A 13,407-nucleotide genomic window follows, 5' to 3' on the forward strand; every position below is an offset into this window, starting at 1 on the left:
CCTCCTCTGAGGGAGAAGGGGCTCCTAAGGACTGGCGGGGTGGGGGCTGCGTCCACTGTTGCCCAAGAAGCTCAGGGCTTCAGGCGCTGCCCAGCAATGAGACACCCTCCCAACAGCTCCTGGGCTCCTCTGCCATCTGCTGTAGCCTCCCCATGTCACCTCCCATATGTCAGGCCTTCCCGCGAGGGAAGTTGATCAGCAGACGGGCCATGTGGCTGTCACACCGCCTCCACCTCTTTCCAGGCAGCCCAGATCCTTCCCAGCCTCCACCCCCACAACCAGACGCCTCCCCAGCATTCAGGGCCACCAGCCACCTGTCTGAGCCTGCACCCCAGCCTGCTGTGTGCAGGCTCTTGGCTCTGCTTGCTCCCCACCCTGTCTCCAGGGACACACGCTGGGTGTTCAGGCAAGCAAAGCAGTGCCAAGGCTCTCTGGCCCACATGTGGGTGGCACTGGCTGGCCTCTGAGCCTCTCTGACCACTGGAAGCCACAGCCTGGACCGTTTCACAGGCCATGCCTTCAGAAACAAGCACATCCTGTCCCAGCCCCTTCATTCACCATGAAGGCTGGAAATGGCAGCCAGGAACCCCCCACTGGGATTCCCTGCCTGTAGGGCTCTTATCAATAATTGATTCTGCAGAAGGGAGGTGGAATCACAGCCTGGGGAGGTGGGGGGCGCTTGGGAGGAAAAGCTCACACACTCACTCATTCAGAACCCTTGGCCAAGGGCGTCCTGCAGAAATCCCTGCTCCCCACTCGGGGCCTGGGGCTGGTGGCCTGGAGGAGGTGCCCAGCCAGGGACCGTCCAACATAGCACGAGCGAGCAGACAAGAAAGCTGTATTGATCGCCCTTGTTTTCTGATCTTGCCTGCAGCTCCCTGGGGCTGACAGATGACAGAGGGTGATGACAGATGACAGATGGGGGCCCATGGCCTCATCCTGCTTGAAGAGATCCCTCCTCTGGCCTCCAGGCCCCAAAGTGGGTGAGGATAAGGGTACAGACAGGGGAAGGAATGAGCAGGAAAAGGCCTAGATATTCAGGTTGGTCTCAGGTGGAAAGGTCTTCAGGCAAACCCTGCTGTCTTTATAATGCCATATCTGACGATCTCGCCTGATGGCACAGTGGCTGGGAACACCAACTTGGGACTTGGGCAGTGCCACCGATTGCTGTGTGACTGAGGGGTCACTGTTCTTCTCTGAGCCCTTTTCTCTGCCTCCTGCCAGGATGATAGCTGTGAGGTGGGGAAACAGGCCATAGCCATGGAGCCCCTAGCCCCAGGCTGGGCAGCTGGCGGGGGGGTGGGTGGATGGAAGCCACTCTTATGGGCAGTGCCACTGCGCCCACCCATGCAGTGCCTTTGCATTAGCTAGAAAAAGGTACCCACGCACTTCCTTAAAGAGTTAAACATAGAGTTGCCATACGATCCAGAAATCCCATTCCTAGGAATATTCACCAAAGAATTGAAAACAAGGACTCAAACGAGTACATGCACACACATGTTCAGAGCAGCATTATTTATACTAGTCAAACGTCCACAACGGGTGAATGAGTAAACAGAACATGGTCCACTGGTACAATGGAATATCATTCAGTCTTTAAAAGGGATGAAGTACTGACACACGCTGCAACGTGGTTGAACCTTGAAAACCCTACGCTATATGAAAGAAGCCAAATATATGACAAAAGGTCATATATTATTTGAATCCACGAATATGAAATGTCCAGAATAGGTAAATCTGTACAGACAGAAAGGAAATTAGTGGTTGTCAGGGGCTGGAAGGAGGGAAGAATGAGGAGCCACTGCTTAGTGGGTGTAGGGTTTCCTTTTGGGTTTTGGGGTGATGAGAAAAGTATATACAGGGTGGGGGCAGAGGGAGAGGGAGAGAGAGAATCCCAAGCAGGCTCCACACCCAGCGCAGAGCCTAACACAGGGTTCAGTCACATGACCCTGAGATCAGGATCTGAGCCAAGACCAAGAGTTAGACGTTCAATTGATGGAGCCACCCAGGTGCCCGGTGATGAAAATATTTTTGAACTAGATACAAGCTGTATGGTTGCACGACACTGTGAATATATTAAATCTCTCTGAACCGTCCGCTTCAAAATGGTTAATTTTGCCATGTGAATTTCACCTCAATTTAAAAATAGAACTTCTTGCTCAAGGCATTTGATATCATTATATTAGAAAACTGCTGTCATAAACGGATTTTGTGAGAAAAGACACCTTTTTACAATTGCTGTCATCACCAATATTCATATCTATCAGGTCTAAGCTGGGAACCGTGCCCCCTTTGATGTGTGCCCTTGTGCAGTGTACATCCTGCCTAACTGTAGCTGGCAGACCTGCTCAGGAAGTCCCCAAGGGCAGGGGTGGCCAGTCCATTTCACAACGAACAAATGGAAATTTCCTACTTTCACATTAGTGGGGCCTTCTGACTTCTGAATGACACAAAGAACATAGGCTGTGGAGCTGGAAGATGGTCTCAAGCCTGCCCACACCTGAGGGCTGGGTGCTGTGCAAACTTGTCTTCATCTGAGGAGTCAGGTGAATCCCTGGGCTTATGGGAACATTAAAATAGATGCTAGAAAAACATTCCTCCTTACTCCTTAGTGAGCAGGACCAGGGGCTGCTGCTTCCACCCAGGCTGGGGACCCAAGGGCTGACTTAGCTAATCCTCCATGATTTATGTTTTTTAATACAATGGATTTATTAAGATATAATTTACATACACACAATTCATCCATTTCAAGTGTATAATTGGATAGTTTTTAGCATATTCACAAAGTTGTGCAAAAATCACCACTGTCAAGTTCTAGGACATTTCTAAAAAGGAACACAATGACCTTTAACCGTCACTCCCCATTTCTCCTACTCCCTTATCCCTGGCAACCACCAACCTACTTTCTATTTCTGTAGATTAGCCTATTCTGGATATTTCATGTAAATAGAATCATACAATATATGGACTTTTACGATAGGCTTCTTTCACTTAGCAGAAGTTTTTCAAGGTTCACGCATGTTGTAGTATGGGCACTGCATTTCTTTTTTATGGCCAAATAATGTTCCATTGTATGGATGCATCACATTCTGAGTAACAATTCATTCGCTGCTGGATGGTGGGTTGTTTCCACCGTCAGTTTTAACACATTGGAAGTTCTACATTCTGTCTACAGAGGGGACTGTTGGGTCCCAGCCTCTTTCAGCAAAGGGAAAGGGCAGCCTTGGGGAGGGGTTTGCCAACATCTCCTTCTAGATTCAGGGATGGCTGAGGGTGCCTGAGAGAGAGAGAGAGAGGGAGTTTGATTTTTTTAAAACACCATAAATGTTTTGTGTGTGATTTTTAAATAAATTACAGAGCCACAGAATTGTATCCCAGAAAATGAAGGAAATTGAGGGGAGACATTACCAATAATCCTATTTCTCTGTCCCACTTCGGTTCTCAGATGAAAAAGAAAACCAGTATCTATTGGAAATGATGGAAATGTCTGTTATCTGATTGTGGTGATGGCTTCACAGGTGTGTTACACATGTCTACACTCATCAAGTTGTACACTTTGAATACGTACAGTTTATTGCACATCAATTACATCTGTAAACTTCAATAAAGCTGTAAAAAAATTTAAAAATAACATCTATTTTTTTCATTATGAGACATTCAGAAAAGCATAATGATGAAGAAAATAAATGTAATTTGCTACTCAGGGCTTTGGCCCCTGGTGAAGTCCCCTCCACCTGCTGAACCCCTTGAAAGGGTCTGTGGGACCAGCATCAGCTTCCAGCCTGTGTGGCCAGGCCCTGGGGCCCACTTTGGCTCTGCTGGCCTCATGGTGCCAAACCCAACGTCCTTCCACCTGAGGACTCAGCTGCCATTCACAGGGATCCTGCCCTCCTCATGCAGGATGCCTCCCTCGGGACTCTTGGGTCCCTGTCACTTCCCTGGCGAGTGCTTCTCGGTCTCTCTGCCTCTGTTTCCTTCCTAGTCCAGCTCCTAACCCTTCCTCACCTAGTCCCCTTGGGCAGCCGGGGAGAGTCTTCAGCCCTATGGCCATAAACACTAGCTGTTCACTAACAACACTCCCATTTCTATCCCTGACCTTGACGGTTCCTTGGTACCCCAGAACCAACCACTCTCTCTCCACTTGACTCCTCTCTGTACCTCCTCAGGTACCTGAAGCCTCCTCACATGGGGACTCCAGTTTCCCCATCATAACCAACAACCCACTGTCTACGTCATAGCTGGTCCTTCTTCCCTCCACATCTGATCCATCTTTAAGTCCAGAACCAACCTGGAACTTGACTCCCTCTCTCTCTGTTGCCTCGCTTCCCCCCTCGTCTGGTTCTGGGTCACCAGCACCTTTCATCTGGGCCAGCAGCACAGCTCCTGTCCACTTACCCTGCTCCGGCCCCCTACCTCCCACCTGTCCACAAAACAAATCTGAGCCAGTCCCTCCACAGCTTATGGCAGATACTGTGGCTATTTGAATTCGAATTCATTCAAGTTGAAGTAAACTAAATTGTATTTATTTATTTATTGTTAAAAGATTTTATTTTTAAGTAATTTCTACACCCAACATGGGGTTGGAACCCACAACCCCAAGACCAAGAGTTGCATGCTCCACTGACTGAGCCAGCCAGGCTCCCCCAAACCAAGTTATATTTATTATTATTTTTAAAAGATTTTTTGGCAGCCCCAGTGGCGCAGCAGTTTGGCACCGCCTGCAGCCTGGGGTGTGATCCTGGAGACCCGGGATCGAGTCCCACATTGGGCTCCCTGCATGGAGCCTGCTTCTCCCTCTGCCTGTGTCTCTGCCTCTCTCTTTCTGTGTCTATGAATAAATAAATAAAATCTTTAAAAAAAAAGATTTTATTTATTCATTCATGAGAGACAGAGAGGCAGAGACACAGGCAGTGGGAAAAGCAGGCTGGATCCATGCTGGAAGCCCGACATGACTCCATCCTGGGTCCCCAGGATCAGACCCTGGGCCAAAGGTGGCGCTAAACTGCTGAGCCAGCCAGGCTCCCCCAAACCAAGTTTTAAATCAAAATAGGTATTTCCACGGGATGCGTGGGTGGCTCAGTGATTTAGTCTGCCTTCGGCTCAGGGCGTGATCCCAGGGTCCTCGGATTGAGTCCCATATTGGGCTCCCCACAGGGAGCTTGCTTCTCCCTCTGCCTATGTTTGCCTCTCTCTGTGTGTCTCTCATGAATGAATAAATAAAGTCTTTTTTAAAAAATAGATTTTCCAGTTCTCAGGTGTAGTAACTACATCTTGAGTGCCCAGGAGTCTCATGAGGAAGGTAAATGGCTGCTGTATTGTTCAGTGCAGAGTGTAGAACATGTCCATCATGGTGGAGAGTTCTAGTCATGTGCAAGTTCAGAACCTTCCAGAGGCTTTTCTTTGCATTTAGAATACAACCCAAACTTCTTACAAACCTTCTTACAAGGCCCTGCCTTGCCTCTGATGTCACCTCCTGCCACCCACACCAGCTTTGTTTCCTAACCCAACTGTGCCTCAAACACACCTAGAATTTTGAAAGTCTCCCTGTCTTTGCTTTTCTGCTCCTCATCCTTAGGACCAGCTCAGATTTCACCTCTCCTGGCAGGCTATCCCCAGACCTCTGCCCCCTCCTGTATCCCTGCACAGCACACACACCCCTGCCATGCATGGCCTGGCTCTGCCTGACTTATCCCTTCCTCCCCCACTCATGTCCCACCTTTTCTCTGGGTTGTGTTCTCCTCTGGGCCACACACGTCAGAGTCTTCTTTCAGCAAGCACTGGCTGAGCATCTACTATGTGCTGAGCACTGGGGAACATGACAGACAGATCCCCATCCTTGGGAGTTTAGATCTAGCTAGGGACAGATACCTAATGGGGGATTATGAGTGTTATGTATCTGGGCCCCATGTTTTTCTCATTTCTTCTTCTCCGGGGAAGGGAGGGATGATCAGAAAGCTCTACAGGAAAAGATAGAGCCCCAGGGTGGGGGTGTTTTTAGGAAAGGACAGGATGAGAGGAGTGTCTTTGGGGCCAGAAGAAGCTATCTCATGGGGGCAGATAGCCACTATCCTCTGGTTTCTGAATTAATTTCACTCATGTGTACGATATTGGAGGTGGGGCCTGCAAACCAGAGAAAAGGGCACCTCACTGATGGATGAAACGCCCCACCCAAAGTATGCTTTTCTTTCCCAGATGATTAATGATAATGTTCCAGATGAGCCCACAATTCCCTGTCCTGGAAGCAGAGGGGCTCCATCAGCAAGGCAAAAAAAAAAAAAAAAAAAAAGCAGTATGTGCTTTTGGAATTCTCTCTGGAGACAACCAGAGAATGGGATTCTGGAAGCCTGCCTGACCAAACCCACTGTGTTGACCTGAGCAAGCCATGTGAGGGAGACAGTTAATATTGATCGCAAGCCGCTATTTGCCATACCCTGTAAGGTCAGGACTTACGCCCATTGTAAAGAAAAGGTTGCTGAGGCTGTGCAAATTGCTGGGATTACAGCCTCACCTGTCCAGCCCCAAAGTCAGGGCATCAACTCATCCTGTTTCTTTGCCTGCCAAACAGGGCTTACAGGGAGCCTTGACTGCCTTAGGCGGGGATCTCAATGTAAAGGAGCTGGTTTAGAGGGGCCATGGGGCCTCAGGAGGGGAGAGAGCAGGAGGGTGGAGAGGCCTGCAGAGGGCGGCAGTGAGTTGTGCGTGGAAGTGTCTGGCCCACGGGGCCCAAGAGCTTTCCCTGGACACTCCCAGGGCACCTCCCAGAGCACTAATCTTAACAAGCAGTCAAGGAAGGAGCGCCACATGCCAGGTACTGGAGTGTGTTTCAGGTTTGCCCAACTGGGTACTTTACACGTGGTGCTCCCATTTTACATACAAGGGCCAAACTGGAGGCTCAGAGAAGGGAAGGGAACTGTCCAGGTCACAAAACCTGGAGTGGGTAAGACCTGAACGGGAGCCAGGCTGGCCCGGCTGATAGCCCTGGGCTCTGTTTCTTCTTCTTCTTTTTTTTTTTTTAATTTTATTTATTTATTTATTTATTTATTTATTTATTTATTTATTTATTTATGATAGGCACACACACACACACACACAGAGAGAGAGAGAGAGAGAGAGAGAGAGAGAGGCAAGACACAGACAGAGGGAGAAGCAGGCTCCATGCACCGGGAGCCCGACATGGGACTTGATCCCGGGTCTCCAGGATCGCGCCCTGGGCCAAAGGCAGGCGCCAAACCGCTGCGCCACCCAGGGATCCCCGGCTCTGTTTCTTCTACATGAGATGCTGGGGCATCTGTTCCGGGTGGCACTGGACCTGGGGAGGGGGCCAAGATAACCCCTCACATTCACCAAGGGTCAACAGCCCTTGGAGACAGGTATCCTTGTTCCTGTTTCCAGGCGAAAGGAAACTGAGGCACAGAGGCGGAGGTGGTCAGGACTCAGGCCCAGTTCTTTGGTTGACTAATCCTGTTTCTTGTTTCTTCACTCAGCAGGCCGGTTTGGGTATTTTCACCCGGTGCCCACCAGACACCCTGAAGTGTGCTCTCTGCTGTGTGTCCAGGATCTCTGGGCTTCCCTGGGCTACAAGCGATGATTTGGGTTCCCTGCCGGCCCTGGGCTGTCCTCTCTTCCCCCGGATCCTGAGGGTTCTGGTGGAGACTGGAGACCCCCTTAGGGGGGAGACTAAACCTAAGTTCCGAGTCAGGCAACCCGGGGAAAAAACGAGGCTGGCCTCTGAAGCCCGGGAGAGGCCAGCCGGCAAACACACAGCTCCGGACCGCAGGGAGGGCGATGTGCGTGTCCGGTGAGCCACGGGGAGAAATTCCTGCTGATCAGCGCTGCGCCCAGGCCCTATGGCAGCTGTTGCATCACGCACCCCAAGACCACAGGGCGCTGCTGGCTTGGCTCCCTGCCTCCCCCGGACCACCCGCTCCTCCGGGCCCCGCGTGCGGCTCCCAGACAGCTCAGCCCCGACGCTGCGGAGCGGCCGCCGGGCTGCGGAGAAGCGAGGATCCAGGTGTTCCCGTCCCCAGAGTGCGCCACCGCCGGGGGCACTGAGCTTCCCCGCGCGCGGAAGCCCAGGCGCGGCGGCGGCCGGGAGGGGGCGCGGCCTCTCGGCGCCCCCCGCCCCCGCCCCCGCCCCCGCCCGGAGCCCTCCGCGCGGCCCCTTTAAGAGGCCCGCCCGGCTCCGGCAGCCGCGCCGCGGCCACCGCCCCCCGGCCCTCCCCTTCCTGCGGCGCCGAGTGCGGGCCGGGCGGGAGCGCGGCGAGAGCGGCCCGGGCGAGCGCGGCGGCGGGGAGGCGGCGGCCGGGCCGGGGCGCGGCGCGGGAGCCAGAGCCGAGGACGCGCGGCGGCGGCCGTGGGGGGCGCGGCGCAGGGCCGAGCGGGGGCAGCCGGGCGCCGCGCCGGGAAGCCCGCACACAATAGCGGCGCGCGGCCCCTCCCCCGCCCCGCGCCCCTCCCCCGCCCCGCGCCGCCCCTCCCCCGCCCCGCGCGGCCCCGCGCCGCCCCGCGCCCCTCCCCCGCCCGCCCGCCCCGCCCCGCCCCCGCCCCGCGCCGCCCCGCGCCGCCCCGGGGAGCGCAGCCGGCCGCCGCCTCACCTGCCGCCCGGGAGGGGGCGGGCATTGTTCGGCCGCCGCGCGGGGCCATGGGGGCGGCCCGGAGCCCCGGGCCGGGCCCGCAGAGGTCGGCGCTCCGCCGCTGAGGCGGGCCCCGCGCGCAGCCGGGCGGCGCAGGTGAGGCCGGCCGCGCCATGGTGGACCCCGTGGGCTTCGCCGAGGCGTGGAAGGCGCAGTTCCCGGACTCCGAGCCGCCGCGCATGGAGCTGCGCTCGGTGGGCGACATCGAGCAAGAGCTGGAGCGCTGCAAGGCCTCCATCCGGCGCCTGGAGCAGGAGGTGAACCAGGAGCGCTTCCGCATGATCTACCTGCAGACGCTGCTGGCCAAGGAGAAGAAGAGCTACGACCGGCAGCGCTGGGGCTTCCGCCGCGCCGCGCAGCCCCCCGACGGCGCCGCCGAGCCCCGCGCGCCCGCGCCGCGCCCGCCGCCCGCGCCCCCGCCCCCGCCCCCGCCCCCGCCCCCGCCCGCCGACGGCGCCGACCCGCCGCCCGCCGAGCAGCCCGAGCCGCGGCCCGACGGAGAGGGCTCCCCCAGCAAGGCCCGGCCCGCGGCCGCCCGCAGGCCCGCGGACCGCGAGGAGCGCGGCGCCCCCACCAGCGTGGCCGCGCTCAGGTCCAACTTTGAGAGGGTCCGCAAGGGCCACGGCCCCGGGGCGGCGGAGCCCGAGAAGCCCTTCTACGTGAACGTCGAGTTCCACCACGAGCGCGGCCTGGTGAAGGTCAACGACAAAGACGTGTCGGACCGGATCAGCTCACTGGGCAGCCAGGCCATGCAGATGGAGCGCAGGAAGGCCCAGCTCGGCGCCGGGCCCGGCCTGGCCGACGCGCCCAGGCCCTCGTGCCGGGGCCGCTCCTCCGAGAGCAGCTGCGGCCTCGACGGCGACTACGAGGACGCGGAGCTGAACCCCCGCTTCCTGAAGGACAACCTCATCAGCGCCGACGGCGGCGGCAGGCCCCCCTGGCCGCCCCTGGAGTACCAGCCCTACCAGAGCATCTACGTCGGGGGCATGATGATGGAAGGGGACGGCAGGGGCCCACTGCTGCGCAGCCAGAGCACCTCGGAGCAGGAGAAGCGCCTTACCTGGCCCCGCAGGTCCTACTCCCCTCGGAGCTTTGAGGACAGCGGAGGCGGCTACACCCCGGACTGCAGCTCCAACGAGAACCTCACCTCCAGCGAGGAGGACTTCTCCTCGGGCCAGTCTAGCCGCGTGTCCCCCAGCCCCACCACCTACCGCATGTTCCGAGACAAAAGCCGCTCCCCGTCGCAGAACTCCCAGCAGTCCTTCGACAGCAGCAGCCCCCCGACGCCGCAGTGCCATAAGCGGCACCGGCAGGGCCAGGTCATCGTGGCCGAGGCCACCATCGTGGGCGTCCGCAAGACGGGGCAGATCTGGCCCAGCGACGGGGACAGCTTGTCGGGCAGGCTGCCTCAGGATGGCACCTTCCATGGAGACGCAGGTGGGTACCTGCACCACCTTGGGTGGGCACACCTGCACCCTGGCTGGAAACCATTGCAAGGGAAGAGGGTGCGTTAAGCAGGGGAGAAACGGGTAGATACTTTGTGGACCGATTTCCACCTGCTGCTGTGGACAGCAAGGATTCACGCTGAATCCTGCACCTGAACAAATGCCATCCTCCACTTCCTCCTGAATGCAGGTTCCCAGGGCTTGGCCTGGGATTGATTGGGTTGGGAGGGGCAGCGTGTGGGAATGGTAGGTGGCTGTTCCTTTGGTTCTAGAGTGGTGTGCGTCTCGTGAGACTACTCTGTGGGTTGGGACCAGGGTGCCCCGGGCAGTGATCTTGCCCCTTGATCACTGCACTCTGGGTAGGCAGTGGGTCATGGTATTGAGAGGTGGCCATCTCTGTCTTCCAGATCAGGTACTTTTAGTGGGGCTTGATCTGTGTCTTGGGAATTCCCTGCCACCCCAACTGTTCCTGTCCTGGAAGAGTTACAAGACACTTCTGGGGAACCCGAGATGTGCTAGCTTGCTCCCAGGCCATTGGAGTGTCAGATTTGCTTGCTGACTAGCAGCCCGAATGCAAGTCAGGGCAGGTGAAAATAGGAATTATGAGGAAGTGAGGTGACAGGCAGTTCTGACTCAGTGGACCACTGCACATCAACAGGGGTGAAGATTTTATCCAGGGCTGAAGCAGAGCCACACCTGTTCTGATTTGCCTGGCTCTGATGGGAGACATCACCCATCATTACTCACCTATAGGGCTCCTGTGTGTATCTTACCCCAGCTCCATTTTTTTTTCTTTCTTTCTTTTTTTTTTTTTTTTTTTAAAGATTTTATTTATTTATTCATGGGAGACACACACAGAGAGAGAGAGAGGCAGAGACACAGGCAGAGGGAGAAGCAGGCTCCATGCAGGGAGGCAGGGAGCCCGACGTGGGACTCGATCCTGGGTCTCCAGGATCACGCCCTGGGCCGAAGGCGGTGCTAAACCACTGAGCCACCCAGGCTGCCCCCAGCTCCATTTTCTGATCCTTTCGTCCACTCTTGCCTCCCTGTCTTCCCAAGGATGAATTGTACACTGGTGCTCATCTTGGCCTTCTAATCCATGGTCTGACCTTTGGTCCTAAGATGAAACCTGTGAGATCTTGCACGTGACCTCTGGGGTGATGGGACTGAGTTTTGAGGTCCAGGCACAGTTTGTAAGACTGGAGTAAGAAGCAGGTGGGTAGGTGTGGGATTTGGGTGGGCTGAGGGTTGTGAGGCTGTGGGCAATGTCTTGGAGTCCTGGTCCCTATTAGGCTGATCCGATTTTCTGCTCCATCGATTTTTCTTTTTCTGCTGATGGAGTTGTATGTATGTGCTTCCATCGTCAGAATCCTCTTGAAACAAGGAAAGCTATTTTTGGCTCTGTCAAGTGGTCTTTTTGTGATCAGCTCTGTCCTGTTTGTTTTAGGTGCATCCAGTTGCTGATCTTCCAGTTGCAGCTGGGGGAGGCTGTGGCCTGCCACTAAGACCTGTGGTCTGACCCAGCTGCATCCCTTAGGTCCCTCCCTGGGGGGTGGAAGGCTGTAGTATTTAGAGGCCTGCTTTGCAGGCACATCAGCTCCCCTGGGGTCTGGAGGATTGCCCTGTGGTCACTGGGCACCAGCCTTGTCGGACCAGCTGTCGACTGAGTGAGCCAGCTTGAACTGGCCTTCAGCGCCAAGATGCAGGAGAACATTGTTAATAAAGAAAATAAGAGGTTTTCATGGAGACCTGCAATCTGAAATGGTATTCTCTTGCTGATGGTGAATTCTGAGTTTCCAGAAAGCGGGGACAGGTTGGATGGAATGTGTTTCAGTAGGTCGACCTTCGGTACCTCTTCCCTTCTCATCAGCTGCTGCAGACGTGTGACCCTGGTTCTGTGTGTAGCCCAGGACAGGTTCTCAGGAAATGGCCAAGGGGTTAATTTTACAGCTTAAACCTCACTCTTAGGATATTCTGGATCTTTCCCTGAATGTCTTCAACACCCTGTGTTCTCTCTCCTGTAGGTTTTAAAACTGGTTTTTTTTTTTTTTTTAGCTCTAGGAGCTTTTAACTCTACTCAGCACTCTTCTGAGCATTGTGGCTGGAGGGGAAGGAGAGAGCCTGTGCTAGCAAAGCCATCTGTCTCTTTCCAGACTACTTCCTGATGTTCTTTAGATGGCCGTGGGGCCTGCTGGCCAGGGCTGCACCCTGCAGAGGACCAGTGAGGAAAATCACAGCGTGGGAGGGAGTGGAAGCACCCTAATTTTTCACAGCAGCAGAATCATAACGTCAGAATCCCTTTGGCTGAATGTGCTCTCCTATTTTTGAGTTGAGGGCCCCTGGTGTTGGAGGGAAGAAGCTGAAATGACGACCTACCACTGTGTGCCAGGCATGGTGACAGTGTGCCTCATGCAGGGCCCTTCGCAGGCTCTCACCTCACCTTGCGGTAGGTCTGCCCAACTGTAGGTAAGGACAAAACCAGGAAGTGGCAGAGCTGGGATTCCAGGAGTTCCGGGTCCCTGTGGGAATGCAGATCCGTTCCTTCCTGAACCTGGCCACCGTAGGGTGGGTGGTCTTTGAATCGCCCTACACCGCACCTGAGAATCATGATGAGATTGGTCCGGGGGTCCTTCCTCTCCACACAGTCAGGGTCGGTCAGCTGTGAGCCCTGCTCTGTGTGAGCCCTTCCTTTTCTGCCTTGCAGGCTACATGGAAGGAAAGTATAGTCCTTGCCATCTGGGAGCTGACATGCTAATGGGAGATAGGAACACACACACTATTTATGTGTTCAGAGGGAGTGAGATCAGGGAAGCTTCTGGAGGCAGCAGCACTGGAGAGAGGCCTTGCCTGTCAGCACATGTCTAGCGGCAGAGGGTGGGGAAAGCTGACCGCCCTGAGGAGTAGTGGGAGCAAAGGCTCTGGGGCACCCATGTAAGCCTCCTATGACTCTAAACTATATATATATATATATACATTTTTTTTTACTTCAATTAAATATTTGTAACAAAATTTACCATCTTAACCCATCTGAGCCGTGTTTAAGTGTCAAGTTCGTTGGCATCAGGCACATTCGCATTGTTGTGCACCCATCAGCACCATCCATCTCCAGAACTCTTTTCCTCTTCCCCAGCTAAAACTGTCTCCACCAAATGACAGCTCCCCATTTCCCCTCCTTGAGCTCCTGAAAACCAGCACTGTGCTTTCTGTTTCTATGATTCGACTGCTCTTAGTACCTCATATAAACAGAGTCCTACAGGATCTGTCCATCTACGACGTCTGGCTTATTTCACTTAGTGTCATCTCCCCAATGTTTATCCACACGGTAACAC

General features: G+C 54.9%; 1 protein-coding gene across 1 annotated transcript in view; it reads left to right on the forward strand.

The window, feature by feature from the left end:
- Positions 1–8,554: 8,554 nt before the first annotated feature.
- Positions 8,555–13,407, forward strand: part of BCR (BCR activator of RhoGEF and GTPase) — a 123,563-nt gene continuing 118,710 nt past the window's right edge. Inside the window, exon 1 of the mRNA XM_025982712.2 lies at positions 8,555–10,070. Within this exon, the coding sequence (XP_025838497.2) occupies positions 8,747–10,070 (1,324 nt within the window). The 5' untranslated portion in view covers positions 8,555–8,746. The remainder of the gene's footprint in view (positions 10,071–13,407) is intronic.

Source organism: Vulpes vulpes, chromosome 10, assembly GCF_048418805.1.
Source record: "Vulpes vulpes isolate BD-2025 chromosome 10, VulVul3, whole genome shotgun sequence".
Classification (NCBI taxonomy): domain Eukaryota; kingdom Metazoa; phylum Chordata; class Mammalia; order Carnivora; family Canidae; genus Vulpes; species Vulpes vulpes.